Source organism: Ammospiza caudacuta, chromosome 12 (genome assembly GCF_027887145.1).
Source record: "Ammospiza caudacuta isolate bAmmCau1 chromosome 12, bAmmCau1.pri, whole genome shotgun sequence".
NCBI classification, from domain to species: domain Eukaryota; kingdom Metazoa; phylum Chordata; class Aves; order Passeriformes; family Passerellidae; genus Ammospiza; species Ammospiza caudacuta.
The window spans coordinates 21,014,330-21,042,057 of record NC_080604.1 but is presented as its reverse complement, the minus strand read 5'-3'; the positions used below and the strand labels follow the sequence as shown (position 1 = coordinate 21,042,057).

General features: G+C 48.4%; 1 protein-coding gene across 1 annotated transcript; it reads right to left on the bottom strand.

Annotated features, from left to right (window-relative positions):
* Nucleotides 1-1,265: 1,265 nt before the first annotated feature.
* LRRN1 (leucine rich repeat neuronal 1) lies at nt 1,266-3,416 on the bottom strand. The gene has a single exon (XM_058813084.1). The coding sequence runs from the start codon at nt 3,414-3,416 to the stop codon at nt 1,266-1,268; it is 2,151 nt and encodes a 716-aa protein (XP_058669067.1).
* Nucleotides 3,417-27,728: the final 24,312 nt, after the last annotated feature.

Sequence of the window (27,728 nt, the reverse complement as noted above, 5' to 3'; positions counted from 1 at the left end):
AAATAAGTTTCTTTTCAAGTATATTCCAAGATTCAACTGGTTTATTTCAGTTTGGTAGCACTGAGTTTTTTTTGTCCTAACTGATGGTAATGACAGCTAAATGTCAGCTTCATTTCTATTTTAGCTCAAAATATAAACAGAAAAGTATACAAAAAGGAAAATGTCCTGTTCACACTCTGTGAGTCCTTCTTGCTGTGTACCCTATGCCAAACAGTTTTGATTCTGCATGTGACTCTCAGTCCAAAAGCCATGCTGAGACATTTTTCTCAATAAATTATTTTCCACGTTTTCCCTCTAGTGCAGAGAAAACACTGCTATTAACATAAATGCATTAAAAAACCTGAACCTGGAACTTCATTTCATCAAGAAAAAAACCCCCATGATATTTTTTATATAACATTTTGGATATATTTTATGTCAAAACATGATCACCAGTCAAACTAGTGATGTCTAAACCCAATACATTATTGTGATTTCTAAATTAAAAACATCAGAACAAAACTAAATTTATTATAGTTCTGCTTTCATTAAACACTGTGTGTTGGTGATTTAAACACAACAAAACTCTAGTAATTCTTCAAAAGTGTCTACTAAATAGAATAAAAAGAATAAGAACAACTAACATTTAGTCTGTTACATTAAAAAATTGGATGTACTTATCCCTATTGCCTGTTAGCTTTACCTAAGCCTTCAACTACAACAAAAATAATAATAAAAAAAAGAAAACTCATTGCTGCAAGTCAAAAACATTCAAATCCGTTGATACAACATTACAGTACAGTCAACTAACATCATTCAGGGTCTCCTTTTCTCGGGGTGGAGTCCTCAGCCCAGGGTCACAGACCTCGTTCACTGCAGGTCCAAAACTGGGGGCGAGCTCGGTGCGATCCTGCCCGCGATGGCTCCGGGCAGTGCGGGCTCACCCAGCCCTCCTTCTCTTATTCAGCACTGGAGTTAGGACAGTGTTAACTTTAGCACAATAACTAAAAAAAAACAAAACAAAACAAAAAAAAAATAAAAACGAAAAAAAAACCTGGAAAAAAGGAATAAAATAAACAGAGGAGCGGAAGCTAGGTGAAGCTGCCATTTGTGTCAACCCATTGCGATACGCTATACTAAAAAATCCTGAAATATCCACCTGTCCTCACCGCTCTGCCACGGGCTAGCAAAGTCAAAAATACAAAAGTCTTCAACTCGTCGTTTTTGCAGAATAAAGCAAAAAAGTCTTTGTGCTCCTTACTACCAGAAGCAAAATATCCTCTGAGTTACCACATGTAATAGCTTCTGGATGTGTCGACTTGGGTCGGCTTGGTCTCTGCAGAGCCGTCCTTGTCTTTTTCACTGTCACCTTCCCAGAGATTAATAAGTGGAGGGTAGAGCTCGTTCAGGGGGATTGAAGAGGTCTTTTGCATATATTTTTTCAATGAGTGGTGGTAGTTTTTCCTCTTAAACCTTTTTGCAATATAAACAGAGACGGAGGCGAGGCTGATGACGGCAAACATGGATCCCATCACCGCTGCCAGGGCCGTGCTGGTTTCCTGGTCGGAAATATCCAGCGCAAAAGCCGCGTTTTTGGTCGTGACGTTGACACAGGACCTCTGTGTTTGCTGGTGGATGTTGGACACCGTCAGACACACCTCATAATCTGTAGAGGGCTGCAGATGTGTGAGGTTGTATTCGTGGACATCCACGGGGACTCGGGCGGTGTAGGTGATGTGAGGGTTGTCAATCTTCATTGTGGCTGATGACCATTTTAAGTTGGATGTCATGACGTTGGAGTTGACTTTCCACGAAACCAGGATGGAGTGGGACTCAGCTTGTTTAACGTAGATTTTCAGCACCTGGGTGCCATCCAGGAGCGTTCCGTTCACCCGGATGGTAGCGACCCTCGTGTCAGCCCCCTCTATGTTCTGAGCGACACAGGTGTATCTCCCAGAGTCCTCTACCTGGATGTTGGAGATTTCCAAGGTGCCCTCGCTGCTCAGCTTGTATTTGTCAGAGAGGCTTTCCACGGTGACCTTATTGCCCAGAGGAGTGACCCAGTAGATTTCAGGCTCAGGTTCTGCCATGGCCCGGCAATCCAGAAACACCGTCATGCCGATGTCCAGGTTCAGGTGGTTGGGAAAGGTCTCGTGAGAGATCATTGGAAGACATTGCTCGTTTGAATCCTGTATCAGCACCTCCTTCACCTGCTGGCCCCGGTACTCCGGGGGCATGGCACAGAACATGGAGAGAGGCTCCATGAAGCGGATGTTGGTTTTGTTGGAGTTGATCCAGTGGATGACGCAGTCGCACCTGAGCGGGTTGCTGTGGATGCTGATCTCCCGCAGGTTGGGGAGGGACTCCACTGTCTTTTGGTAGACTGCATTCAAGGCATTGTTGTTGAGCATCAGGCTCTCCAGGGCGGGGACGTTGCGGAACGCCAGGCGATGGATGTAAGACAGCTTTGGGTTGTTGGTGGCCTCCAGCTTGGTGAGCTCAGGCAGGTTGTCCAGCGCGTACCTGTCGACGGACACGAGTTCTCCCATGTTGTTGATCCCAAGCTCTTTCAATCTGAGCATGTTTTTAAAATCCCCTTCTTGAATTTTATGAATTGGATTTTTGTTGAGATCCAAGAATTTTAAATTGGGAACTTTCTCAAGCGCAAGCTGAGGAACTTTTACCAATTTGTTGTCGTAAAAAGAAAGACTTTCAAGACTATCCAAGCCTACCAAGGCGTTGCCAGGAATGTCTGTGAGGTACATACCTGCCAAAACTAGACTCCTTAAGTTTGAGAGTGGTTTGAAATTCATATCAAGTATTCCAATCACTGGGTTTTCTCCAATCATGAGAATTTCTAAGTTGGGAGTAGAATCAAACCAACGGCTGTCAATAACCTTTAATTTGTTGGAGTTGAGGTGCAATCTCAGAAGATTTTTCAGGCCAGAGAAGGCGTTTGCAGAAATGCTGCTGATCTGGTTGTGGTTTATGTAGAGCTCCTGCAGATTGCAGAGGTCTTGCAGGCAGTAGTCAGTCATCTCCGTGATCTGGTTCTCCTCCAGGTGCAAAGTCGTGAGCTGAGTGAGGTTGGAGAGCCCCACATCTCTGATACTCGTGAAGTTATTCTGTGAAAAATCCAGTTCTGTTAAATTAAAGAGCTGCTGGAGCTCGTCTGTGGTCTTTGCAATGTTGTTGCTCTGTAACAGGAGGACTTGAGTGTCACTGGAGAGGTTGCTGGGAATTTTTGTCAACCGGAGGTCGTTGCAGTCGACTGTGGTGGCTTCCCTGTAGGTTGACTGAGGTGTAAACCAGGGCCTGATTTCACAGACACAAAGCTGTGGACATTCACTGCTCTGTATGGAAGACTCAGTTAATGAATTCGTTAACAATTCTAGCACCAACTGGCACACAGTTAAAACAACTCTAGCCTTTGCCATGCTGGCCAGCAAGGGGGTTCAGCTCCCCAGCCCCCTAAAATCCCCACGGAGGAAGAGGGTGATCCCCTGTCAGGCAGGAAACGTAAAGCTTGACGTTTGAGGTGAAAGGCTTGGACATCCAGAAAGGTGAAAGATGATTTTCTGAGTTTAGTGAAGTTAAGAAATGCTCTGAAGACTCTCAGCCGCTCCTCAGTGTTTTAGAATCTTGGGTAAATCAGTTCCTGAAGATGGTCCTGAAAGCAGATTAGGGTATATGTTATGCTCAACTCATATACAGATCATCTATTATTTAGTTTCTTCAACCTTTGAAAGAAAATATCTGAAAACAATCACTATTTTAACAGTAATCTCTTACAAAAATCCCAATCTTGTGTAGGTAAATTATCTAGGGTTTGGAACTCTCTCCTTGGGGTTTACATGAGAAATCTCTCTGAGTGAATTATCTAAAAATAAAACTTTGGGATGGATACCTTTCAGATTTACCCTGCAGGAGATGTTTGAATGGCTTGGGAATGCTGAGGGTGGAGGATGTGCTGGTGAGCACAGTGGGGTCTCAGACAAGCATCAACACCCAACCCCTGTCCCCAAGGCTGGGACTTCAGCTGGGTGGAATTAAGGCTCAGGAAAATGCTGGTTTAGAAGTTTGAAGCTAAATGCTCATGAACTTTGCCAAAATTTATCCCAGTTAATCAAATCAGTTCCAGATAACAGCTTAGATTTAATCCAGCTCAGCACCAAACAATAACAGTAAATTTGATTAAATGAATGTACTGCCCTTATTTCAGCTGTTTGCACTGCATTGTGATGGTATGAACTGTTCACCACAATTCCAAAATGCTGTGTAAGCCCCACTTTTGTATCTGCTTAGCCTGAAGCTGTTCATGCAAGAGTGCCTTTAAATTAACCCGGCTGTGTCCAGGCACCTCAGAACATCTGCTGCACCGTGAGGCTCTGAACACATATTCCAGGAAAATCTCCTGGTAAAATCTTTCTCCTTCTCCCTTCATTGGAAAATCACGCTGGTGAGTGCAGTTGAGACATCTCAAACAAAGGGTTTGGGTTTTTCTGTGACTAAAATAATCAGGTTGTGCTATGTGGACTCCCCATCCCTGGAAGTGTCCAAGGCCGGGTTGGATGGGATTTGGAGCCACCTGGGACATTGGAAGGTGGCAGGGGTGGCACTGGATGGGCTTTGAGGTCCCTCCCAACCCAAACCACTCTGTGACTCTGTGATATCTGAGAGAACTCGGTGATGAAATTGCATTTTCTTCAATTAGACCGTAGCAAAGCTTCAACCAAGTCACAGCCCACAAAAGATGGTATTATGTAAAATACTAAAACTAAATACAACTTCTAAAATAGGTTTAAAATACTCCTCTGGATAGTGGGGACAGGAATCCCATTTCTACAATGCTTGCTTCTAAATCTGATCATATTAAATAATGAAATTACTGTGATTTATTTTAGATTGCAATGTAGTGCTGTGGGTAGAACACACCCAACAGCAGTTTTATTGTTTATTTCTATATTGTTATTCTGTGGTTGTGCTTTGGAGGAAGGGGAAGAGGAGTGGGACCCAGAACACATTTGACCCTGTTGAATCAGATTTTCTGTCTGGTAGCTGAGAATTGAATGAGAGCTGAGCAGACTCTGCTGGAGGGGCAAAACCAACTGTGGGACCAAAACTCCTTCCCACATAACTCCCCACTGATGGAAGAATTGACTAAGAATGTTTTAAAAGATAAATCCTAATGGCGCTGTGATGGTAGGGAATGTGTTAGTGTGGATGTACGAGGAGATGGGGTAGCTGAGCTGTGCTGACTCTGATGGATGCTTCCCTCCACAGCCACACACTTGTAGCTCACCCAAGCCAGGGAGATTGATGGAATCTGAAGTTTAATTGATTTAATTGCAGATTTCCATAAGGCAGCGTTCTGCAGTGAATAATGCAGGCAGGGCTTTGCCCAGTGACAATCCCAGGTGCAGGAGGTGCCCTGAGCTGCTGTGCCCATCGCGGGCTGTCCCCTCACACAGGGACATGTCCCTGATCCAGCTCTGGAGCAAAGAGGGAGCACTGCTCCCAAAATCCCTGCCTGTGGGATTTCTCCTGCAGGGGATGAAGAAAAGGGAGTTGGAGCCTCACAAAGCTGAGGGCCCCAATAATGTTTTACTACTGCTTTAGCCCTGATGTAGCTGCATGAATCATGTAATGCTTTAAAAACCAAACTGCCTGAAAAACACTTCAAAGGTTCCTTTAAAATATGTAGGAGTGTGTCTAGATGTTGCAAAAAAAAAAATCAAATTTGATCTTTTCTTTGTTGAATATTTATATCCTCTTACTTGCACGTTACAGTTATTGTTCATCCTTGCTAAGAAGGCATTTGTGGGTTTATTGACCAGAGTTCTGGGTTTATGATCACTGTAAATATAGGATTTTACAAGTTCCCAGTGGCTTGTTCTCTTCTGCAGCTATTTTCTACTGCAAACGGATTTAATTTTCTTTGACTGCAAATTTAGAAACAACCCACACATTGCTTTCCTCAGTCTCTCCCAGCCCGGGGCAGCTTGGACGAAGCTGGAAATGCAATTCCAGGGTAGCCAAAGGGTGAACTGTGAGCAGCAGGAGGGACAAGCCGAGTCATGGCCTTTGGTTTTAGCTACTTGTGCTGTGTAAAGCCCCATGCACAGCCCTGCCCACAGCTGCAGAGGCAGCAGAGCAGCCACCAAACCCCATCCCTCTGCTCCCCAGGATTCCCAGCCTTTCCAGCCCTGATCCCAGACAGCTCTGCAGTGTCTGGTGTCACTGAGGGTGTGAAGGAAAGCTTTTAGCATTCCCTGCCTTCCCTCTCATTTGTTTGATTCATATTTTCTGCTGTGCCAACCCACAACAGCAGTTGTAACAGCTGGTAACTTGATATCAGCAGAAATAATGGCTAATTTTATGTGAGAGATATGGAGGGAATTATTTTACTCCGAGCTAATTAAATGCATTTTCCGTGGCACTGCTCAGTACCCAGTGCAGAACAAAAGCCACATTTCTGTCACCAGCAAACCCAGAGCAGCTGCTGGGCCATGGGCTTGTTCCCATTCCCCGAGGGCAGAAACAGGAGCATCATTCCTGCCTCCTATCCTGGAGCTGCCATGGGGAGGGGTTTAATTCTTCCCTTCCCACCAAAGTACTGAAAAATGGTTAAAAGTGAGAATTTGGCCCATGAGGGTGGGTGTTTGGTTATGGAGTAGAAGGTCCTTCATCTCAGCTCTCCGTGGGAAGAGGTGTGCCCTGCCAACCACAGCTTTACTGGTGGCTCCTAAAGAGTGAGGTTGGGTGGGTGATTTGAATAAAAAATACATTTAAACCTCCAGTGCAGGAAGAGGAAAACATGAAGGGACAGGCACGAAGTAAACTGTTCATTAAAAGTGTTCACACTTAACCTGCCAACTAAAAAGAACAGATATTGCACATTTTTGCTTGGTAATAGGAAAACAAAGTGTTGTCACTTCCCTGACAAGTGTATTAATGGTCACTATTAAAATTCGCTGAAAAGAGCAACAATCTTGTTTGCACATGGATATCTGGGTGCAGTTTGGAACAGCGATGCTGCCACAGCAAATCCTCCCCGTGCACAGCTACGTGGCTCAATTCTAGCAGAATTTCTTTCATTATTGCAGTAGCATCAGCCCAGATTTTGGCAGGCACTGAGCCACCTGCACCGAGTGTGCCCAGGTAAAAGTTGGAAGGATCAGACACATGAGAAAATTACCTCAGGCTAAGACAAGCAATTTATTCTGCAGCTGCTGGGAGCCAGGAGCACGAGCTGATCCCCCATCCCTCCCCTTTGCCAGGCTGAGCCTCAGTGCCTGAGCTGTGTGCTGGAAAATTGTCTGTGGTGCCAAGGGCTGGTGCAGCTCCTGCATCCCCAGCTGTGGCCGTGCTCACAGGGGGCTCAGGCTGAGGGGAGAGACGGATCTGACTCCACGTTTCAGAAGGCTGATTTGTTATTTTATTACATATATTACATTAAAATTATACTAAAAGAATAGAAGGAAGGGTTCTCCTCAGAAGGCTGGCTAAGCTAAGAACAGAAAGGAATGAATAACAAAGGTTGGTGGCTTGGACAGAGAGTCTGAGCCAGCTGACTGTGACTGGCCATTAATTACAAACAACTTCTGTCACAGACATATTTTATGAAAAATCCTTTTGTTAGGATCTTTTCTCCTCAGAAATGAAATGTGAACATTGATTATCTGCTGCTGTGGAATGCAACAGGTGCATCTGGGATTGGTCTCATGTGGTTGTTTGTAATTAATGGCCAATCACAGTCAGCTGGCTCGGACTCTGGTCAGTCACAAGATTTTATTGTAATTCCATTCCTTTCTATTCCTTGCAAGCCTTCTGATGAAATTATTTCTTCTATTCTTTTAGTATAGTTTTAATATATAATTTTCTTTTAATATAATATGCATCATAAAATAATAAATCAGCCTTCTGAAACATGGAGTCAGGATTCTCATCCCTTCCCTCATCCTGGGACCCCTGCAAACACCACCACAAAGGCTTTTGTGTATACTGGAGGTAAAACCTGCTCTGCTCTGCCCTTCAGCAGCTGTGCATCCCCTTTTTTCCACGGATAAAACAGGGATTTGTGGACAAAACAGGGATTTGTGCCGTGCTCAGCTGAGCCAGAGCCTCTGACCAGGCTTTAGGAGGGAGAGGCACTGAAACAGGAGCAGCCCCTAAATCCCAGCAGCAAGCTCAGCACTAAGCCCAGCCTAAAATCAGGTTACTAAAGTCACTCCAGCCAAGAGCATCAGTGACCTTGTGCATCCTAGAAAAGGAGAAGTTGGAGTTTAATTTCCAGCCATGGAACGGGCTCCTTTCCCAGGAGTTAAATTTACAAGTGCAATCCTGTGTATTTAGAAAAATATTGAGGAATAACGCTTGGTAATAAGCCTTTTATACTGAGGTTTTTAAAGCCTCCAGTGGCATCAGGAAATAAGATATTTACAGGTCTGAATTGTGGAAAATACAGAAAAATCAAGCTGAAAATGACAGTTGAAGGAGCTTGAAAAAATCTGAACGTGGGAGCTGGGTATTAAAGGGAAATACAGAAACAAGGGCCCATAGGACATGTAATAATGGTATAAAGCCTCAAAACACATCTTGAGGGATTTATAATATTAAAGTTTTGAGGGTTTTTTCCCTTGCAAATAATGCCTACTTTTTCTTCTCATCTGTACACACATTCCATCAAAATAAAGCCTGTGTTTAATCTTGGGGAAAGCTCTGGTGAGAAGGTGATTTGCTGTATCTGGAGACAACCTTAGCATGCTTTATCTGCGTTCTTTTGAAAAATACTACTCTTATCTCCACCAAAGAACTGCAAAGAGCATCCTATTCATAACATCTGTGCTGCAGAAGCAGCATATTACAGCCTGGAAATTTGTAATTTATTGGAGCTTATTCTTAAGGCTCGCATCTGATACAGTATTTTTCATTAAAATACTGAAGTAAATTTGCAGGAGAGGGAAAAATGGTTTTCATTCACAGACTGCTGTGGAGTGCAAGGGGCTGGGAGCAGCCTCTGGGTGTTGATGGCCCATCAAATCCACCAGAGAAATGCAACCCAGCTTCTGGCCACTGATGGAAAAGCTCTCCCACATCACCATTAACCAGTCATATTAAAACATCAGCATGAACAGGGCTTGCCAAGCAGTGGGCTGTCAAATTATAGAGGCTGTTTGCTTTAGGAAAGGGAAAAACTTCATAAACCACTTCATGGCTTTGAAATCTGAAAGGTGAGATGTGTTTGTGCAGCAGGAATATTCTTATGCTAGGAACACAAATTATTATCGGCTTTTTGCTACATTTCTCTCCATGAATGAGTTTGGGACAAGATGGGCTATTCTGTTGTCCAGGACTTGTTTTCATATCCTGCTGAGAGGAACTGTGCTAGGAACACAAATTATTATCAGCTTTTTACTACATTTCTTTCCATGAATGAGTTTGGGACAGCATAGGCTGTTCTGTTGCCCAGGACTTGTTTTCATGTCCTGCTGAGAGGGCTGAATGTGAAGGCAAAGCTTTGATTCCATTTGATGCAGAGGATTCCCACCTGTGACCACTGTTCTGGTTCCACATCCTCAGCAGGGCACAGCTAATTTGGGAAGACCTCTTCCAACTCTTCTTGCATGTTGTGTATCTGCTGGCCGATAAATGAGAGGGGACCAAAGGTGGAGAAATTCTGCTTTGGCTTCTTACCACGTTTGAGGAGTAGAAATGGATTGAGTCATGGCATATTTGGGATCTCAGAACCACATGGAAGGATCTGAGCATCTTTGTAACCCACGGGGGCACCTCCCCACCAAGGGTTTCATATAGAGCAGCTCAGAAAATCCCTGCTTCTTACTGTCTATCAAAATCAGCACAATTCAAACAAAAACCTAAAAAAAAAAAAAGAAAGAGGACAAAGGGCATGCAGATTGGGTTGGATTGTGGAGCAGAATTCCCTTTTTGTGTTTTGACCACTCTGAGAGCCAGGGAGCTTGGCCAGTGGAAGCAAAGTGTCGACAGCGGAGCACACAAGGGATATTTTTAACCAGGAGAAAGAGGGCTGCCAGAACTCCAGAGGATTTTCCTGAAGGAACAGAAAATCCTTTTCCTCCCTTTTTGCTGACTGGCTCCTGGCAGTGTGATTATTTTGCTTCCCACACAGTTCCAGATCAAACTCCAGTTTTGTGAGTCACTCAGGATCCCCCACAGTTGGGAAAGACCCCGGTGTGTACGTGGTTGTTACTACCACAGAGGATGCCAAAAAAACCCTGTGCTGCACACAGAGCCTGATAAATCCCAACCAGAATGAGTCAGGAGCTCTGGAGGTATTTATAAATCAACACAATGGTGTTGGCTCTAGGGAATGCATAAGGCTTGTTATTAAAAATTATATGTGCATGGAGCTTCTATTGCTTATCTTCAATTCTTCAATCAAGGAAAAAAGTTCTTTTTCTGGTCCTTGTTACACTCTGTTTTGATAATTCTGTTTCCTGTGGCTGTAATGTGTGTTAGCATTTCAATTATTAGTGATTAAGTATTAAACTGTATTTTACTATTAGCCTAGATCTATATCTACACAGTTTGTGCATGTAGTGTGCTGACACAGACTTCAGCCCTTAGAATAAAACAGACTTTTATTGATTTTTTTTTTCTGAGTTTTATGCTTACAAAATCCAATTCTCTGTTTCTGAGCCATATATATTTAAATGCTAATAGACCCATATATTGAGGTGGCTGATATGGGAAGATCTGATAGGAAAGATCGTGAGCATGGCACTGACAAAATAAATGGATTAAGCATGGGAGGTGCTGAGATGTAATAGAAAGGCTGTTAGCACCAAGACAAAGATCTGGAACTGAAGCAAGCTGGGAAGGGACAGAACTAATTCCATTAAGTGGCCACAGATTTGGGGTTGGAACTGCTCTGAAGCAAGGCTTGACTGACCTGAGCAAAAGGCTCTTTGCGCTCTCTCCAGTTCCTCTGCTGTGACCCTCCCCTTCTCCAGGAGTCTTTCTGCACTTCTGCTGCATGAAATATGTGCTGCCCACCGCTGTTCCATTCCAAAATCATTTAGGGAGCACTGCCAAGTGATCAGGGCAGGGAACTCGGTCAGCTGAGAGTGTGGAACCCCACAGCCTGGCTTTAACCATTCCTGATGCTCACAAATATCACCTGAATGCTGATGCTTTGCTCCATGCAGAAAACAGTGATGCTTTGAGATGTTAATGAGATTCAGAAAGAGAGAAAACACATCTTATTCAATGTACTGTGTGTTTAGGAACAGGCTACGAACTGTCCCTGAGCTTTAATCCTCAGGCTGGTCAGGGCCACATCCCAGCTTTTCCATGCATTGGTTCTTTCATCTGTGCTTGCAAAACACAGAGGTACTAAAATTTCTGCTTGTTGCAGAAAGGAAGTTTTTTCCTCTCAAAATTATAAGTTATTGGTGCTTTATAGATAAAATCTTTAACCTAATTACAGTGATCCATTTGGGCATGATAATTTTTAATTTGTATTAATCAGACTCATTGTACTTAAAGGGGGCAGTAAGAGAAAGGAAAACAGATTTGTCAATGAACTCAGGAAAAAGACTGACCTGGTTTTACCTGGTGCCTTTCACTACAATGAACCCATTTTAAAGACCTGTTTTCAAGCAGCAATTAAAAAACTTCATTTTTGCAATGGCTTGTTCACCTATGGCTAAGATAAGTTATTTTTCAATGCATTTACAAGTCACTGGTGGCTCTCTGGAACTATCAATATTTACTCTATTTCTGTTAGAATGATGGATCATTTGTAATTTAAAAATTTAACAAGGCCAATCAGTAGCTCATCTGCATCCCAGTAATTGTATGCAGCACATTAGCAAGGTACGAATTTATTAGATAGTTTTGGACTTGCTTAATCACATAAATGATATGATGCATGAAATAACAGAAAGTGAAGGATTCATTATATAAATGATAAACATTTTCAAATTACAAAAAGATAATCCAAGCTTTGATTGATATTTTATTAAAACAATGTAGAATGTTATTCTACCAAACTTTGGACAGGCTCAGGGATTCTCTCTGAGTAACTCTGAGGTGTTTTGTAGAATTTCCTTAGGATGTGATGTGTCAGACCCCAGGGTGGAGGAGGGAGCCAGGGAATGTCTCCCATGACCTTAACCAGCTTCTCCAGGTGTTGCATTTAATTCCAATATCCAGGCAGGAGTGTTCTCTTTAGAGCAGGATTAAATAAGGAAACTCTCAGGTGAAACTCTCCAGTGGCAGGGCTGGAGCTCTGGGTTAGCATCGTTGCCACAGGTGGAGCTTCTTTCACTTGGAGAAGTGTTTGTTGAGCATGGAGGAACCTGGTTTGGGTCCCAGCCCCACCTGGTAAGGTGTGTGATGCTGACATGTGTGAGTTTCTGATGCCAAATCCATCCCAATCCAGGAGCCAGACCCATCCCTGCTCCTTCCCCATGCCAGGCTCAGCTGTGCTGCTCCAACATCCCAAACCTGCACTGACACCCCCTGCCTGTCACAACCCAACCCCTGGGGTGAAGCCAGAGGCTCCCAGCTGACCCCAGGGTGGGATGTGCCCCTCCAGAGCCAGGAGTCCTTTGGGAGCCCCTCTGGAGTACCCAGGCAGCTGGGCTGCACTGGGACAGCCCTGGGAACGGCCTCTGGGTGCCTCTGGAGTGAGGAGAGACCCCAACACCTGCCTGGGGGTGCTCTGGGATGGAGACCCCCACCCCAACACCTGCCTTTGACCACACCTGGAGTGCTGTGTCTTAGTTTGGGAAGGACGTTGAGATGCTTGAGCACGTCCAGAGGAGGCAACGAGGCTGGAGAGGGGCTGGGCACACAAACCCTGCGAGGAACAATTGAAGGAACTGGGGTTGTTTAGCCTGGAGAAGGGGAGGTTTAGAGGTGCCCTTGTTGCTCTCCACACCTTCCTGAGGGAGGCTGCACACAGGTGGGGTTGGTCTCTGACAGGACCAGAGGACACACTCTCCAGCTACGGCAGGGAAGGGACAGGTCGGATATCAGGAAGAAATTTTTCACCAAAAGAACAATAAAGCACTGGGATGCTCTGCCCAGGGAGGTGGTGGAATCACCATCTCTGGATGTGTTTATAAAAACACTGGCCATGGCACTTGGTGCTATGGTCTGGGTGAGGTGTTGGGGCACAGGTTGGACTCGATCTCAGAGGTCTCTTCCAGCCTCATCATTCCGTGATTCTGTGATTGTGTGTGGTTGTGTGTGATTGTGTGTGACTGTGTGTGGCTCTGTGTGGCTGTGTGTGATTCTGTGTGGCTGTGTGTGACTGTGTGTGGCTGTGTGTGACTGTGTGTGGTTGTGTGTGACTGTGTGTGATTCTGTGTGTGGTTGTGTGTGACTGTGTGTGATTCTGTGTGACTGTGTGTGACTGTGTGTGACTGTGTGTGATTCTGTGTGACTGTGTGTGACTGTGTGTGGCTGTGTGTGATTCTGTGTGGCTGTGTGTGACTGTGTGTGGCTGTGTGTGATTGTGTGTGGTTGTGTGTGGCTGTGTGTGATTCTGTGTGACTGTGTGTGACTGTGTGTGGCTGTGTGTGATTCTGTGTGGCTGTGTGTGACTGTGTGTGGCTGTGTGTGATTGTGTGTGATTCTGTGTGACTGTGTGTGACTGTGTGTGGCTGTGTGTGACTGTGTGTGGCTGTGTGTGACTGTGTGTGACTGTGTGTGATTCTGTGTGACTGTGTGTGACTGTGTGTGACTGTGTGTGATTCTGTGTGACTGTGTGTGATTCTGTGTGTGGTTGTGTGTGACTGTGTGTGACTGTGTGTGGCTGTGTGTGACTGTGTGTGATTCTGTGTGACTGTGTGTGGCTGTGTGTGACTGTGTGTGACTGTGTGTGACTGTGTGTGGCTCTGTGTGACTGTCTGTGGCTGTGTGTGACTGTGTGTGGCTCTGTGTGACTGTCTGTGGCTGTGTGTGACTGTGTGTGATTCTGTGTGACTGTGTGTGGCTGTGTGTGACTGTCTGTGGCTGTGTGTGACTGTGTGTGATTCTGTGTGACTGTGTGTGGCTCTGTGTGACTGTCTGTGACTGTGTGTGACTGTCTGTGGCTGTGTGTGACTGTCTGTGGCTGTGTGTGATTCTGTGTGACTGTGTGTGATTCTGTGTGACTGTCTGTGACTGTGTGTGACTGTGTGTGGCTGTGTGTGGCTGTGTGTGACTGTCTGTGGCTGTGTGTGACTGTCTGTGGCTGTGTGTGACTGTGTGTGATTCTGTGTGACTGTGTGTGGCTGTGTGTGGCTGTGTGTGACTGTGTGTGATTCTGTGTGATTCTGTGTGACTGTGTGTGGCTGTCTGTGGCTGTGTGTGACTGTCTGTGGCTGTGTGTGACTGTGTGTGATTCTGTGTGACTGTGTGTGGCTGTGTGTGACTGTGTGTGATTCTGTGTGACTGTGTGTGGCTGTGTGTGGCTGTGTGTGACTGTGTGTGATTCTGTGTGACTGTGTGTGACTGTGTGTGGCTGTCTGTGGCTGTGTGTGACTGTCTGTGGCTGTGTGTGACTGTGTGTGATTTTGTGTGCGGTTCTCTGTGCCTGGGCCCTGCTCCCTTCCATGAGCTCTCCCCCAGGAGCTGCTGGGGCTGCACTTCCCCATCCCAGAGCCACCAGCCAGGCAAACCCTGCCAGGCACCTCCAGGAGAACCCTTGGTTCTCCTGCTCTAATCCAAGCTGACAGGTGCCCGAATTGCTGGAACCACCAGAGTTTGTTAAATTAAATACCTGGGAATGAGAGTCTGACTGACAACATCTGAAATTTCTAACTGAAACCCCCAAGTTGGGTTTGGCTCCGTGCTCAGCTGCTTTGGTTTGGGATTTGTTCAGGGAAATACTGCCCTGTGTGACCACTGAGGAGTAAAGGGCAGCGCCTCACGAGGGAAAATTATGGAGTAAGGCTGCTGTAGCCAATAAAATAAGGGAAAAGCTGTTTCTCCTGGCACTTTTATAACTTCAGTGCATTCTCACTACAGCAGCCTGTTCAATATTTCAGGCCTGTTAGTTAAACTTGCTCTGCCTTGTTGTTCTGTTAGTTAAAAAGGGAAGAAAAAGGCAACACTCCACTGCAAGCACTCGATCTTTAGGAACTGTGCTCCAGGTAAAAACCAGCTCCTGTTCCTTTAATAATTCAGCCAGATGGAATGCCAAGGAAACACTGCCTTGGAAGACCAAATTAAGGTCTTATGACACAGAAGGTGAAGTTATAAAAATATTTTACAGGGGAAGTTAAGAGCAGAGACTAATTCCTGTCTCACTGATACCAGACTTGTCCTGCTTTCACCAGGGGGAGAATTAGGCCAACCCAAAATAGGCCAATCCAGTATTTTTCTTCAGTGCCATACACAGAAAAAGGAAAGATGATATCTAAAGAGCAAAACAAAATGTAAATAAAGTTGCAGGGTTTGAAGCAGCAAAGGATGAGAGAGTGGGGTTCAGAAGAACTTTCAGCTCTCAGCCCTCCATGTGCTCAGCTCTGACCTTACAGAGTCCATTAGTGAAGAACTTAATTACTGAGCTGCAGGAGAAGAATGAGACTGGTGAAGTCAGAGTGACTCAAGCACATCTGCAGGGACTGTTTCTTATCAGAGTGGTCCTGTGAGGCACCCAAGCAGAACTTAGGCCCTCAAATCTTAGAGAAACACCATTATTTAATAATTAATCACGAACCAACAAAGCCAGTTCCTAAGCCAGCTCTTTGATTTTCTTCTCTCTTGCCCATCTCTCTTCCCACGTTAATTGCAGAGACAAAACAGAGATGGGAATATTTGCAGCGGGTTTCCTTGGATCCCTGCTCTGGCATGGGGCTCTGGCTGCTTCCCCCCTCTCCCCTGTCCCAGGAGCCCTCAGGCACTGCCAACCCTCCCAACAGAGTCAGCACAAAACCCACCCCAGCTCCAAAGTTCCCTCTGTGCAGAACTCGCTCGCTTTTGTGCGGAACTCACAAATGTTTTTTTGGGAAAGATGTGGTTAAGGCCTGACTCTGTTAATGACTTCTCTGGAGCACAACGTGGGGTCCTGGGTTCCTGGGAGCACCGTGGGTGCCCAGGCTGGCAGGGGCTGCAGGGATCAGCCCTGCTGGGGCTGAAGCTCAGGCTCACTGTCCCTGAGCCTTGCACAAACACGGAGGAGCAGGGCTGCATTTATGTGCTTCCAAAAACTTTAACATAGATTTTCTTCAGTTCTGTGTCTACAAAATGTCTGCCAGGAAAAAATCTGGAGCTTGGCAGGATGAAGCCTCACACGTGTATTGTTCGTGTAGCTATGGTAACCTACAAATGCCACCAGTGTTTCCATTTCATACACAAATGAGGGGACAGCTGTGGGGACCACATGGCTGCCAATGGAATAATATATGTGAACTAGGATGGCTTGGTCAGAAAATTACAACTCATCTATATTAATCAGGGCTTCAAAGAACAGGCACCTCCGTGGCCACAAAGTGCACAGGAAGACAGAGGGGTTTTTATTTTGGAGAATTTTGGCTGCTCTGTAAATATTTGCAGCATCTCGCTACTTTTTGCTGGTCGGAAAATAAACTAAGATAAATACCGTTCAACCAGAGCTGTTTTATAAACATCACTTAACTATTCTCCTTAGGTTTTGTTTGTTTGGGTTTTTTTTTTCCTGATGCTTGAGCCTGACACAAAGCCAGACCTGGGACCAGGCAAGTCACTCACCTGGGGGAGGAGCAGCTCTGAAAGAGACAGAAATGATGTGGCTCAGAGCTTTGAGAACCAAGTTCCCATTTTTACTCATTGTCAAGATTAACAGAAACAAGAGCTTCAAAAGATTCATAAGAGAAACTAAAAAAAGATTTGAAAATATCGTTTAAATGCGGATGAGTCTCTATCACCCCTAACAACAACAAGAAGCAATCTGCAGACCCAATAAGGCAAACAAATCCCCCTTCCAGTGAACACGAAGCCGTGCGGGCTGCAGCAGCAGCAGTAGCTGACCGTGCTATGATTCATGCGAGGTGTTTGAAGTGTCCCTGGCAGAGCGGAGCAGGGCACTGCCGCCCTCCTCGGCAGCAGCAGCAGCAGCCAGGCACAGCCGGCTGCAGCAGGAACCCAGCTCGCCCACCAGGAAAAGTTTTCCCTGCCTTCTGCAGTGCCACGCTGCTGTATGGGGGTGAAACAAAGGCTGCAGCATCCCCTCCTCCCGCGGCAGCAGCCGGGCTGGGCACCGGGGAGATTAGCAATGAGTGATGGTGATGGGAGCTTAACCAGTGCTCCTTGAAATTATCCCATTTGCTCCACGAGCTGGAACCAAACACACGCAGAGAATCATGGAATCACTGACTGGTTTGGGTTGGGAGGGACCTCAAACCTCATCCGGTGCCACCTCTGCCACGGCAGGGACACCTGTCCCTGACCAGCCTGGCCTTGGGCACTGCCAGGGATGCAGGGGCAGCCCCAGCTGCTCTGGGCACCTGTGCCAGGGCTGTTCCCTGTGAGGTCAGGCTGAACTGAAGTTTCTTTTTTCAGCCTGAATTTGGATGGGCTCAGCATTATTTATGGCTGTAAGAAAGGTCCTTCACAGTTCAAGTGGAAAGTTGTTATCCTTCTATAATTGTCCAACTTAATGCAAAAGCCTATTTCCTTCAATGATCAGTGGTGTTATCGTGGCTGTTCTGGGTAAATGGAAAAGGCTTTATGGTCAGCACAGTAACTGGTCTAATAACGTCCAAAATGCCTACTGGGAGAGATAATTTTATATGGGCTACATAAAATGTTGCGTAGATAACTTTTAACTGCCGAGGTAGAAGTTAAACTGAAGCTCTTGTCCCAGAGCAGTGGCACAAGAGAGGCTGCAGAGCAGGGGGACAGGGACACCAGGGGCTGTGCCCTGGCCCGGGGGGAGAGCAGAACCATCCTGGCTCTCCTCACTTTCCATCTGCACTGCTTTGTCCCTCTCAGCGTGTCTGTCTTTAATTTAAACTTTGACTTGAAAGACTTTGGGACTCAGTTTGGTTGGATCCTTTGGACAACAGCGGGACGATGCTGGGTGTGCCTTGGTCATTCAAAGCTCTGTGATCTCTCTGTGGGTACATCTGTTGGCCAGGACAGGTTTATGATCTCCAGAAATAATGGGTTCCTTTTATAGGGACCCTTCAAGTCCATAAGGAAAAGACTGAAAGGTTTCCAAACTAGTTTTCATGGAGGGGAACTCTCGTTACTTGGGAGCTCTCGCACAGCTCCAGGACAAGAACAGAAGCGCCCTGGGTGTGATCTCTCACCTTTGGACAACATTATCGCCTACTTTGAGTTTAATTCTGCTACTTTCTCTTCCATCGCCTGCAATGGTGGGAGATGCGCCCCGAGCCAGCACTGGGGGAGAGAACAACTCGGGATAGAGCGAGAATCGCAGGCGAACATCTGTCGTGCGGCCCCGGCGGGGCTGAGCCGGCACAATGCGCCTGGCTGCCGTCCCTCCTCCGGCAGGCACCGGGGGCCGGCCCCGCGCTCAAAGGGCCCTTTGACAGCGGCGACAAAGGGGCGGCAGCGGGGCCGGTGCCTTTGTCCGCCCGAGCCAGGGCAGGGACCCGCGGTGCGGGGCGAGGAGGCGCCGCTGCCCCGCGCTCCTCCCGCTCCTCCCGGGCAGCGGAGTTCCCAAAGAGCCCCCAAGGGCAGGGGCGAGCGGCGGGGAGCGGCGGAGCATCCCCGGGCCGCGCTGCCCAGGCCGGTCCCGCAGCCCCCGGCACCGATCGCCGCTCCGCCCGCAGCGCACAAAGCCGCGGCCGCGGGAGGAGGGCGGCGGAGCCGCGGCCCCGCTCACACTGCGCCTTTATGCCGCTCTCTGAAGGGCCATTGTCACACTGAAGGCTCCTTGTCTCCTCGCATTCCTGCGGGTGAATGGATGAGGCAGGACATCTGCCGGGATCCGCTCCCATTCGCATGCAAATGGGGGACGCGGGCAGCGCTGCCGCACCGCCGGCCCCGCGCCCACCGCGGGCTCCCGGCACCGCCGATCCCCCCCGAACCCCGATTTGCCGCAAACCGGCCCGGGGAGCAGCGGAGCACCGACAGGGAGGAGGAGGAGGAGGAGAGCGATGCTGCAGCCGAACCCCCGCAGCCCCGGAGGTGCGAGGCGGCCGCAGCCGCGGGGCGGTCCCGGCGCGGTGCGGAGCCACCGCAACCCCGCGGGGACTCTCCCGGGGGGCACCGGGGGCGCGTCCGCCACCGCAAACTTTGCTCGCTCGGTGCCCGGGCCGCGGCGCACACCCCGCAGCCCCGAGCGCAGCCCTCGCACCGCGGCGCTCCCGCAGCCTCCGCTCGCCCGCTCGCTCCCCGAGCCCGGCGGACGCACTCACCGCCGGCCGGGCGCTGCCGCGGTTGTCCCCCGGGGCTGCACATCCGCCGCTGCCGCCGCGGTCCCAGCGCGCCGGGATGCGGGGGGCGATGGAGGGATGGAGGGATGGATGGATGAATGTATGGATAGATGGATGGATGGATGAGGGGATGGATGGACGGACGGACGGGTCGCTCCGTGCCTGCTGCCCGCCCCCAGCACAGCCGCGCCGCTGCCGGTGCGCGGTGCCGCCCGCTCTGAGGCGCCGCCGGCGCGCACCTGGGAAGGCGCCGCGGGTCAGCTGACGGGCCGCGCTCCCATTGGCTGCTGCGCGCGCGGCACCGGCTGCGGGGGCGGGGCGAGACCTGGCCCCGCCCCCGAGCGACCCCGCCCCCGGCCTCGGTGCGAACGCGGGGCCGCTGCGGGCACCGCTCGGGACACGGGGAGCGTCCCTGGATCCCTTCCTTCCTCTGGGTCCTGGGAGCGTCCCTGGATCCCTTCCTTCCTCTGGGTCCTGGGAGCGTCCCTGGATCCCTTCCTTCCTCTGGGTCCTGGGAGCGTCCCTGGATCCCTTCCTTCCTCTGGGTCCTGGGAGCGTCCCTGGATCCCTTCCTTCCTCTGGGTCCTGGGAGCGTGCCTGGATCCCTTCCTTCCTCTGGGTCCTGGGAGCGTGCCTGGATCCCTTCCTCTGGGTCCTGGGAGCGTCCCTGGATCCCTTCCTTCCTCTGGGTCCTGGGAGCGTGCCTGGATCCCTTCCTCTGGGTCCTGGGAGCGTCCCTGCCTTCGGATCCCGGGGAGCATCCCTGCCTTCCTTCCTTTGGATCCTGGGGAGCATCCCTGCCTTCCTCCCTTCCTCTGGATCCTGGGGAGCATCCCTGCCTTTGGATCCCAGGAAACATCCCTGCCTTCCTCCTTTCCTCTGGATCCTGGGGAGCATCCCCGCCTTCCTTTGAATCCTGGGGAACATCCCTCCCTTCCTTCCTTTGGATCCAGGGGAACATCCCTTCCTTCTTTCCTTCGGATCCAGTGTGAGCATCCCTCCCTTCCTTTGGATCTAGGGCTATCATCCCTCCCATTGTTCAGATCCAGGGTTAGCATCCCTTCTTTCCATCCTTTGGATCCAGGGGAACGTCCCTTCCTGCCATCCTTTGGCTCGAGGGTCAACAGCACCTTCCATTGTTCAGCTTCAGGGTTAACAGCCCTTCCATCCTTAGGCTTCAGGGTTAACAGAGTTATGAGTTCCATCCCTAGGCTCGGTTGTTAGCAGCCCCCCAGTGGCACACATGTCCCTGGCACACTCTGCAGGTCACTGGGGCTGGCATCAGCAGTGTCACCCTCAGGATACACAACCTAAGACAGAGCATGAACCTGCTGAGTAACTTCCCAGCTGCCCTTTGAATCCTGGCTCTAAATGTTTTCAAACTTCATTCAAAGTGGCACAAAGATGTAGTGAGGAAGTTCTGCAGCCTGTGAGGACTCAAACATTTGGGGTTCTGTGCTCTGTGGAGAGGCAAACCTCGGGCCAAGGGGATGGGGACTCACACCCCCAGAGGGTGCTGGCACTGCCCAGGGAATGGGCACGGCCCTGAGGCTGCCACAGCTCCGGGAGCCTTTGGAGAACCCTCCCAGGGATGCCCAGGTGGGATCTGGGGTGTCTGGGCAGGGCCAGGGGCTGGGCTGGATGATCCCTGTGAGTCCTTTCCCACTCAGGATATTCCATGATTCTGTGAACCATAAGGGTCATTTGAGCCTGACGTTTGAGGATTTAAAGCTGTCTGTGCCAGCCCTCTGAGATGTTCTGTTTCCTGTTCTCTCCATTTTCTGTCCTGTCTCCATTTCCACTTACCTTAGTGTGCAATTATTGACTGACACATTTCCCCACCTCTCCTTCTCCTGGCCTTGGGCTTCACCCACTTCCCTGGCTGGGTTCCAGGGTGTCCTGGCTGAATCCTCACGTTGGATCTCAGGTACAGTTCTAGTCTGTGCTTGTGGCTGCAGCTGTGGCACTGATACAAAAACCAGCTTTTCTTCTACCGTAAAATCTTTATTTCCTGAATTTTTATTGTTCACTTAACCAACAGAAAGGAAACCTGTGGCAGGGCAGTGCTGTGCTGCCTCATCTTGGTGCTCTTTATTAAGGTCATGGAAATTCTGGGGTGCTTTTATTGACATCCCCAAAAGCACACGGGATATTCTTCACCCTCCTGCTCTGCACAAAGCATTGCAACCCCATGGGCAGAGTTTGCTGAGCACAGCCTGGGTGCAAAGGCCCTGCTGCCCATGCCAGGCAGAGCCCAGCACCTCCTCCAGGCATGTCCCCAAGTGGTACCTTTGCAGGAAATTATTTTGAAGATTTCTTTAGCATTTTTTAATACGAGTTAACAATAAGTTAAATATGTAGCAAATACGGTTTGCAGTAATGCTCCAGATTTCCTCCTGAGGCAATGATTTTTTTCTGAGAGCCCAGAAGGTCACTTGGGTAACAGTGAAAGTGACGTTTTTCATACATAAGGAAATTGAATTTTCAGAAGGAACTCATCAATGTTGTCCAAAAAGACACTTTTCCTTTCTCAGGGGCTGCTCTCATCCGTCCGGATGCTCCTTTCCCATCCATCACTTCCTCCTGATGAGGAAATAATGCAACAGCAGATGCCTCTTGGAAAACCCAGCCTTTGAACAGCTTCAGGGCTTTGTTTCAGGGCAGAGAATTTATTTTCACTTTCTTAGCAGAGTAGCATCATCCTTGAAAGGCATAAACCTGATGGACCTAAACCCTCCCTGCAAACAAAAAAAAAAGGAGGAGAAATACAGCGAGCATTAAAATTTTACAGCCTTAAGCTGGTGTCTTCATTTCCTGGCAGTTTTCACAACATCAAAACACCAGGAATGAGAATAATGTTGAGATGGGAGTTAAAGCATCCCTCATTCCTGCAGGCTGCAGATGAGAGTTTTGCTGCAGGAAGGATCCAAGTGAGTTGGTGGCTTAGCCAGGGTTCCTCCCTCCCCAGGCTGTGAGGTACCAGCAGCTCAGGAGGAGCTGCTGCAGGACCTAATGCAGTCAGGGGGGTTTGCACTGAGCAGAAGAGCAGTGGGTTTGCCTCTCTGTGTCCATCTTTCACGAACTGCTTGAGGAACAACCTCTGCCACTACTTCCCATCAGGCAGAACTGAGTATTCTTCCAAAACATCCCTGCTCAAGCAGCCTTGAAAGAGATGGTCCCAGGAAAACAGGAGATTTCCCACTGTGTGGGGTTTCTGTTTGTTCTCACCTTCTCTCCTCCTGTGCCCTCTGGCTTCACCCCCTTATTCCCCCATTGTCTTTACACTCAGCTGCTTTGGTTCATCTCTGTCCCAAAGTGCTGTGGAAGGAGTGTGACATTTGCTGCTGTTCCTGCCCTGGCTATGGCCTGGATCTGTACAGTGCCTGGCGTTTTGGGGAGCAGCAATTTAAACCTTTAAGAAGGTCTAAATACCTTCAATAATAAAACAGTGGAGCCCCGGGTGCCCTGTCAGGCACGTCCCTGCCTTTTCTCCCTGGAGCAGACATCCTGCCATTAAGCTGCTTAACATCCTGAGTGTGTGCATAATCCATTTCCCTGAGCTGTGCCTGGCCATCCTCGTGTGCCATCCACCCACAAACACAGGCTGGGCAGCGGGGGCAAGTGGGAGTGCCAGGTAGAAGGGGCACCACTGGAAATTAAAGAGACTTGCTGCTGGAGAGGTACAAATCCTGCTCAGTTCACACAGCAGCAGCTCCGGATGGTTGGAGATTGGAGTCAATCTGTGGGCTCGGGTTGGAGCAGTCAGAATTTTTGGATGATGCTCGCTGAGGTGTGAGACAGAGGAGGAGGAATTGCAGTGTGTGTGTTGTGCCAGCAGGTTCTCAGTGTGGCCCACACTGTTTGGCAGCCAGGTGAGCCCGCTGAGGTTCCTCCTCGCTCAGGTTTTGGATGTGGACGCTGATTGTCAGAGCTGCCTGAATGTGCTGGATTTATTCAGACAGGCACCAGCACAGCACAAATCACCCACAGGAACTGTGCAAGCCAGTGACCAATTACCTCAATAAGTGGCTATTTGCATAATGCACTCCCAATTACACATGGGGGTGCAATAATTGCATGCACAACTGCTGGGAGGAGTGCAGGTGCTGTGCCCACGGGTGCATGGGCTGCACAAAGCTCTGGGTGGGAGCAGCAGCACCCACAGGGCTGCCCCAGAGGCAGGGATTCAGGCTTGGTTGTGTTCTGGAAGGTTCCCCCATGGACGGCTCCCTGGAATTCCATGTGTGTCCATGAGAAATGACCCAGCCTGCCGTGGGGCTCCCTTCCTGTTAGGAGGCAGATGGGAACATGTGGGTGGTTTTATGAGGGGAATTGTACAATGAGGAGCTAAAATGACACCCAGCAGTGTTCCTAAAGCAGGTCAGGCATTTCACACTCTATTCCATCCCACTTCTCTCATGCATTATGAACTGGGAAGCTTTTCCTTGTGGTTGATGTATCTTTCCCCAAATGATCTGTCGTGTGAATGTCTCATTAGGAGGGACTAATCTCGTTTCATCACTTTGCAAGGAACCCCCCAAAGCTTCTTAGAAAGCCAAAGCTCCTTAAAGACAATTGAGGAGTTTGGTTGTGAGCACACCATTTGTGTTTGTTGCAGGATAAATGTGGTGACACACGGAGCACCAAGCTCCTGTCCAGCCCAGTCCTGTCATGTGCTGATGCACCAAGAGCCACGGGAACATCTCTGTGCATCTCCTGATGGCACAGGTGATGCTGCCCTGGCTCCAGTCGAGCTCCTGCTGTTCCCAGCCTCCCTGGGGCAGGGGTGCTGCACAGACAGGGCAGCTCTGCCAGACTCGGCTGAGCTCAGGATTTGCAGTTCCTCAGCAGCAGGATGCGAAGGAGCCTCTCTGGGCAGCAGAGAGTTCTTTCTTGCCACCCCCTCAGCTGCTGCTTCCCCTGTGCCCAGCTGAAAAACCAGCTCTGGCTCCCTTTTCTCACCCTTAGCTCTCCACTGCATTTTGACCATGTCAAAGAATTCAATATTTCAGTATTTTTATTTTTAAGTATTTGTAAGCATTTTCTTTTCAAGTATATTTATTTCTTTTAAAGAATGTTTTTTCCTGTGTCTCATTTGTTGAAACCTTCTTAGTGTGAAATTAACTTGGGAATTTCTGGACCTGATGAGGAATTGAGCTGACATCTGTAGCTCCACAGATCTGCTCTGCAGACAGAAATCCCTAATTGGGTGTTCCTTGGGCAAACCAAGATCTTTTTAGCTCAGTATTTCTCTGCATTAACATTGGATTTCACATCCCAGTGATTGTGGTTTGAGGATTGTTTCCTGATTTGGTGTGAAATAAATGAAATTCCTCTGCAGCACGTAAACTTACATATTGAATATCTTGCCTGTGTGTTTGCTGCATAGTGACAGGTTTGAAAGCCCAAGCGTAGCAAGCCCACCCTTTCCTGCCTCCTGCCTGCCTCTGAGGCTGGGCTCAGCAAAGAGCAGCGTGAAGGGCAAAGGTTTGTGCTCAGGAAAAAGCAGCATGAAGGTGAAGCAGGAAAAGCAGCTGCTCTGTCCTTCCCCCACGTGGGGATGGAGCAGAGGCTGCTGAAAATCCATTTCACTCAAGGAATCAGTGATGTGCAACAAAACCCTCGTGCTCACGGTCAGGGTGCAGTGGGGATTTGGAGCCCTGTGTGTGTTAATGAATATTTTGTGTGTGTGCTGGGGCTGGGCAGGACCCTTTGGGGCAGGTACAGCGGTAAATCTGTTTTACAGAAATCACTTTAATTGTAAGCTTGTCCCCTGTGTGCAGGGGGGGTGACAGTTCCTGGAGCTCACATCCCTGGGCTGGCATGGACACAGAGGGAGCTGCCACAGGAGGAACCTGGAGTTTTCTCACCCTGGAGGGGTTGGTTCAGTGGTTGGGTCTGTCACACACACGGGCACAGCCTCAGTGGGACGGTGTTCACAGGGGTCTCAGGATGGGGGAAGAGATGAGGGTCTGATCCATGCTTCAGAGGGCTGATTTATTATTTTGTTATATATATTACATTAAAACTATGCTAAAAGAATAGAAGAAAGGATTTCATCAGAAGGCTGGCTAAGAATAGAATAGAATAGAATAGAATAGAATAGAATAGAATAGAATAGAATAGAATAGAATAGAATAGAATAGAATAGAATAGAATAGAATGATAACAAAGGCTTCTGTCTCGGACAGAGAGTCCAAGCCAGCTGACTGTGATTGGCCATTAATTACAAACAACCCCATGAGCCCAATCCCAGATGCACCTGTTGCATCCCACAGCAGCAGATAACCATTGTTTACATTTTGTTCCTGAGGCCTCACAGCTTCTCAGGAGGAAAAATCCTAAAGAAAGGCTTTTTAATGAAAAGATGCCTGCGACACCTCAGCTGAGCTGTACAGCTGCTCCTCTCTGTGAAATGAGGGCTCACAGCCTTTGAATTTCCCTCCCTTGCCTGGATAAAGTCTCTCAGTCCCCAGAGCCCCCATGGCCTTTCTCCCTGGGAGGAAGCACAGCCCCTGCTCTGAGCACTGTATTTCACATGAGCTGTAGCTCTATTAATACAAAGATAAACAGAATTGAAATTCAGCCTGACCTTGTGTGGCAGCTGTGACAAAGCCCGGCGTGTTTGAAGTCTGGACACAATTATTTGGAATTGCTAAACACCACGCTTCAATCATGACCTTTAGCTGGCACCGGGGCCAGAGGAGGGCCCTGATTTTAACTTCTGAACTGCAAATCACCCCCTTGGAAAGAGACTTCAGAAGCCATTATAATCACAGGGAACGTTTGAAAGGGTGTGGAAGCTATAAGCAAAATATTTATTTCGCACACTTGTCCGCATTTAAGCCATAAATCTGTCTACTATGAGAGTGTTTTAGTGGTGTAGAGAAGACAAGTAAGCTGAGATCATAGCAGACATGTCCTATAAGGCTTTACTGAAAATCATTGCTTTTTAATCCCTTTATCCCTGTTATTTCCTACCACTGTGAAAATCCAGCAGCAGGGAAAGCTGGCACAGTGTAGGACAGATGCATAATGTGTAATGCTAAGCAGGCAAAAATCCCTCTGTTTGTCTAATGCTCCAAACACATTAGAAATGTCAATGTTACTGCTGGGTGTCCTACATAAACACAAATAAATTATCAATACTCAGCTGAGTCTTGCAAACCTTGTTGGATGGGGTGGTTTGATACCAATGAATAATCTTCTAATTAGTCAGAGGAGAAAATCTTCTAATTAGTCAGAGGAAAATGGTAGGGGGTGGAATGAGATGATCTGAGAGGTCCAACCCAAACCAGTCTCCACGATAATTAAAATCACCCAGAAAAGTTGACCTTTTTCCTCCTTGCTCCTTTGTAGGAATTTTCCTCCTTGCTCCGTTGTAGGAATTTTTTCCCCTGCTCCTTTGTGGGAGTTTTCCCTTCCTCACACGCCTGTTTTCAGAGGGAATGTTTGAGGATGCGCTCAGCAGTGAGCGCAGAGCTGTGTGTGTGAGGTTTCCATGAGCAGTAGCAGTGATAGTTTCCTCCCAAAGGGAATCTCAGCAATTCCAGCTCATCCCACCTGGCTGGGACAGAGCCTCAGCCCAACACCCACTGCTCTCCATGGCCCTGTATGGCTTCAGGGGCACCCCAAGCCTTGGGGTTATGCAGTGTTGAACCAGAAAGGTCAAAAAGTGTTTCCCTCTTGTTGCCCAGAGCAGCTGTGGCTGCCCTTGGATGTTGGGGTGTTGTTGGGAGGGTCCCCAGGATGAGGTGAGAGATGAGAATTGACCCCAAGTTCTCAGAAGGCTGATTTATTATTTTATGCTATTATATTATAAGAAAATTATATACTAAAACTATACTAAAGGAGAGAAAGGAGACATCAGAAGGCCAGACAAGAATGATTAGTAAAAACTCATGACTGACCAGAGTCTGACACAGCTGACTGTGATTTGCCATTAATTAAAAACAATTCACATGCTGGGTAAACAATTCTCCAAATGACATTCCAGAGAAGAAAACCACGGAGAAGCTGAAGCTTCCCAGGTGAAGAAATCTGGTGAAGGGATTTTTCATAAAATATCACGGTGACACCTGGAGTCCTGGAGTGCCCAAGGCCAGGCTGGGCATTGGGGCTGGAGCACCTGGGGCAGTGGGAGGCGTCCCTGCCATGGCAGGGATGGCACTGGAGGGGATTTAGGGTCCTTCCAATCCATCCAATCTGGGATTTTGTGATTCTGCTGCTCTCTCAGGGAGCAGATTGGATTGTTGGGCTCTCCTGCCACGCAGAGCATAACTCAGCTCCTGCTGGAACCTGAGGTTGCAGACGTGCAGCAGGGCCTGAGCTTTGCCATGGGGCAGCACCTGGGGCAGCACAGGCTGCTCCTTGCACCCCATCCCCGCC

Coding starts and splice junctions, on each gene's coding strand:
- LRRN1 (XM_058813084.1), bottom strand. CDS start 3,416: ATGGCAAAGGCTAGAGTTGTTTTAACTGTGTGCCAGTTGGTGCTAGAA.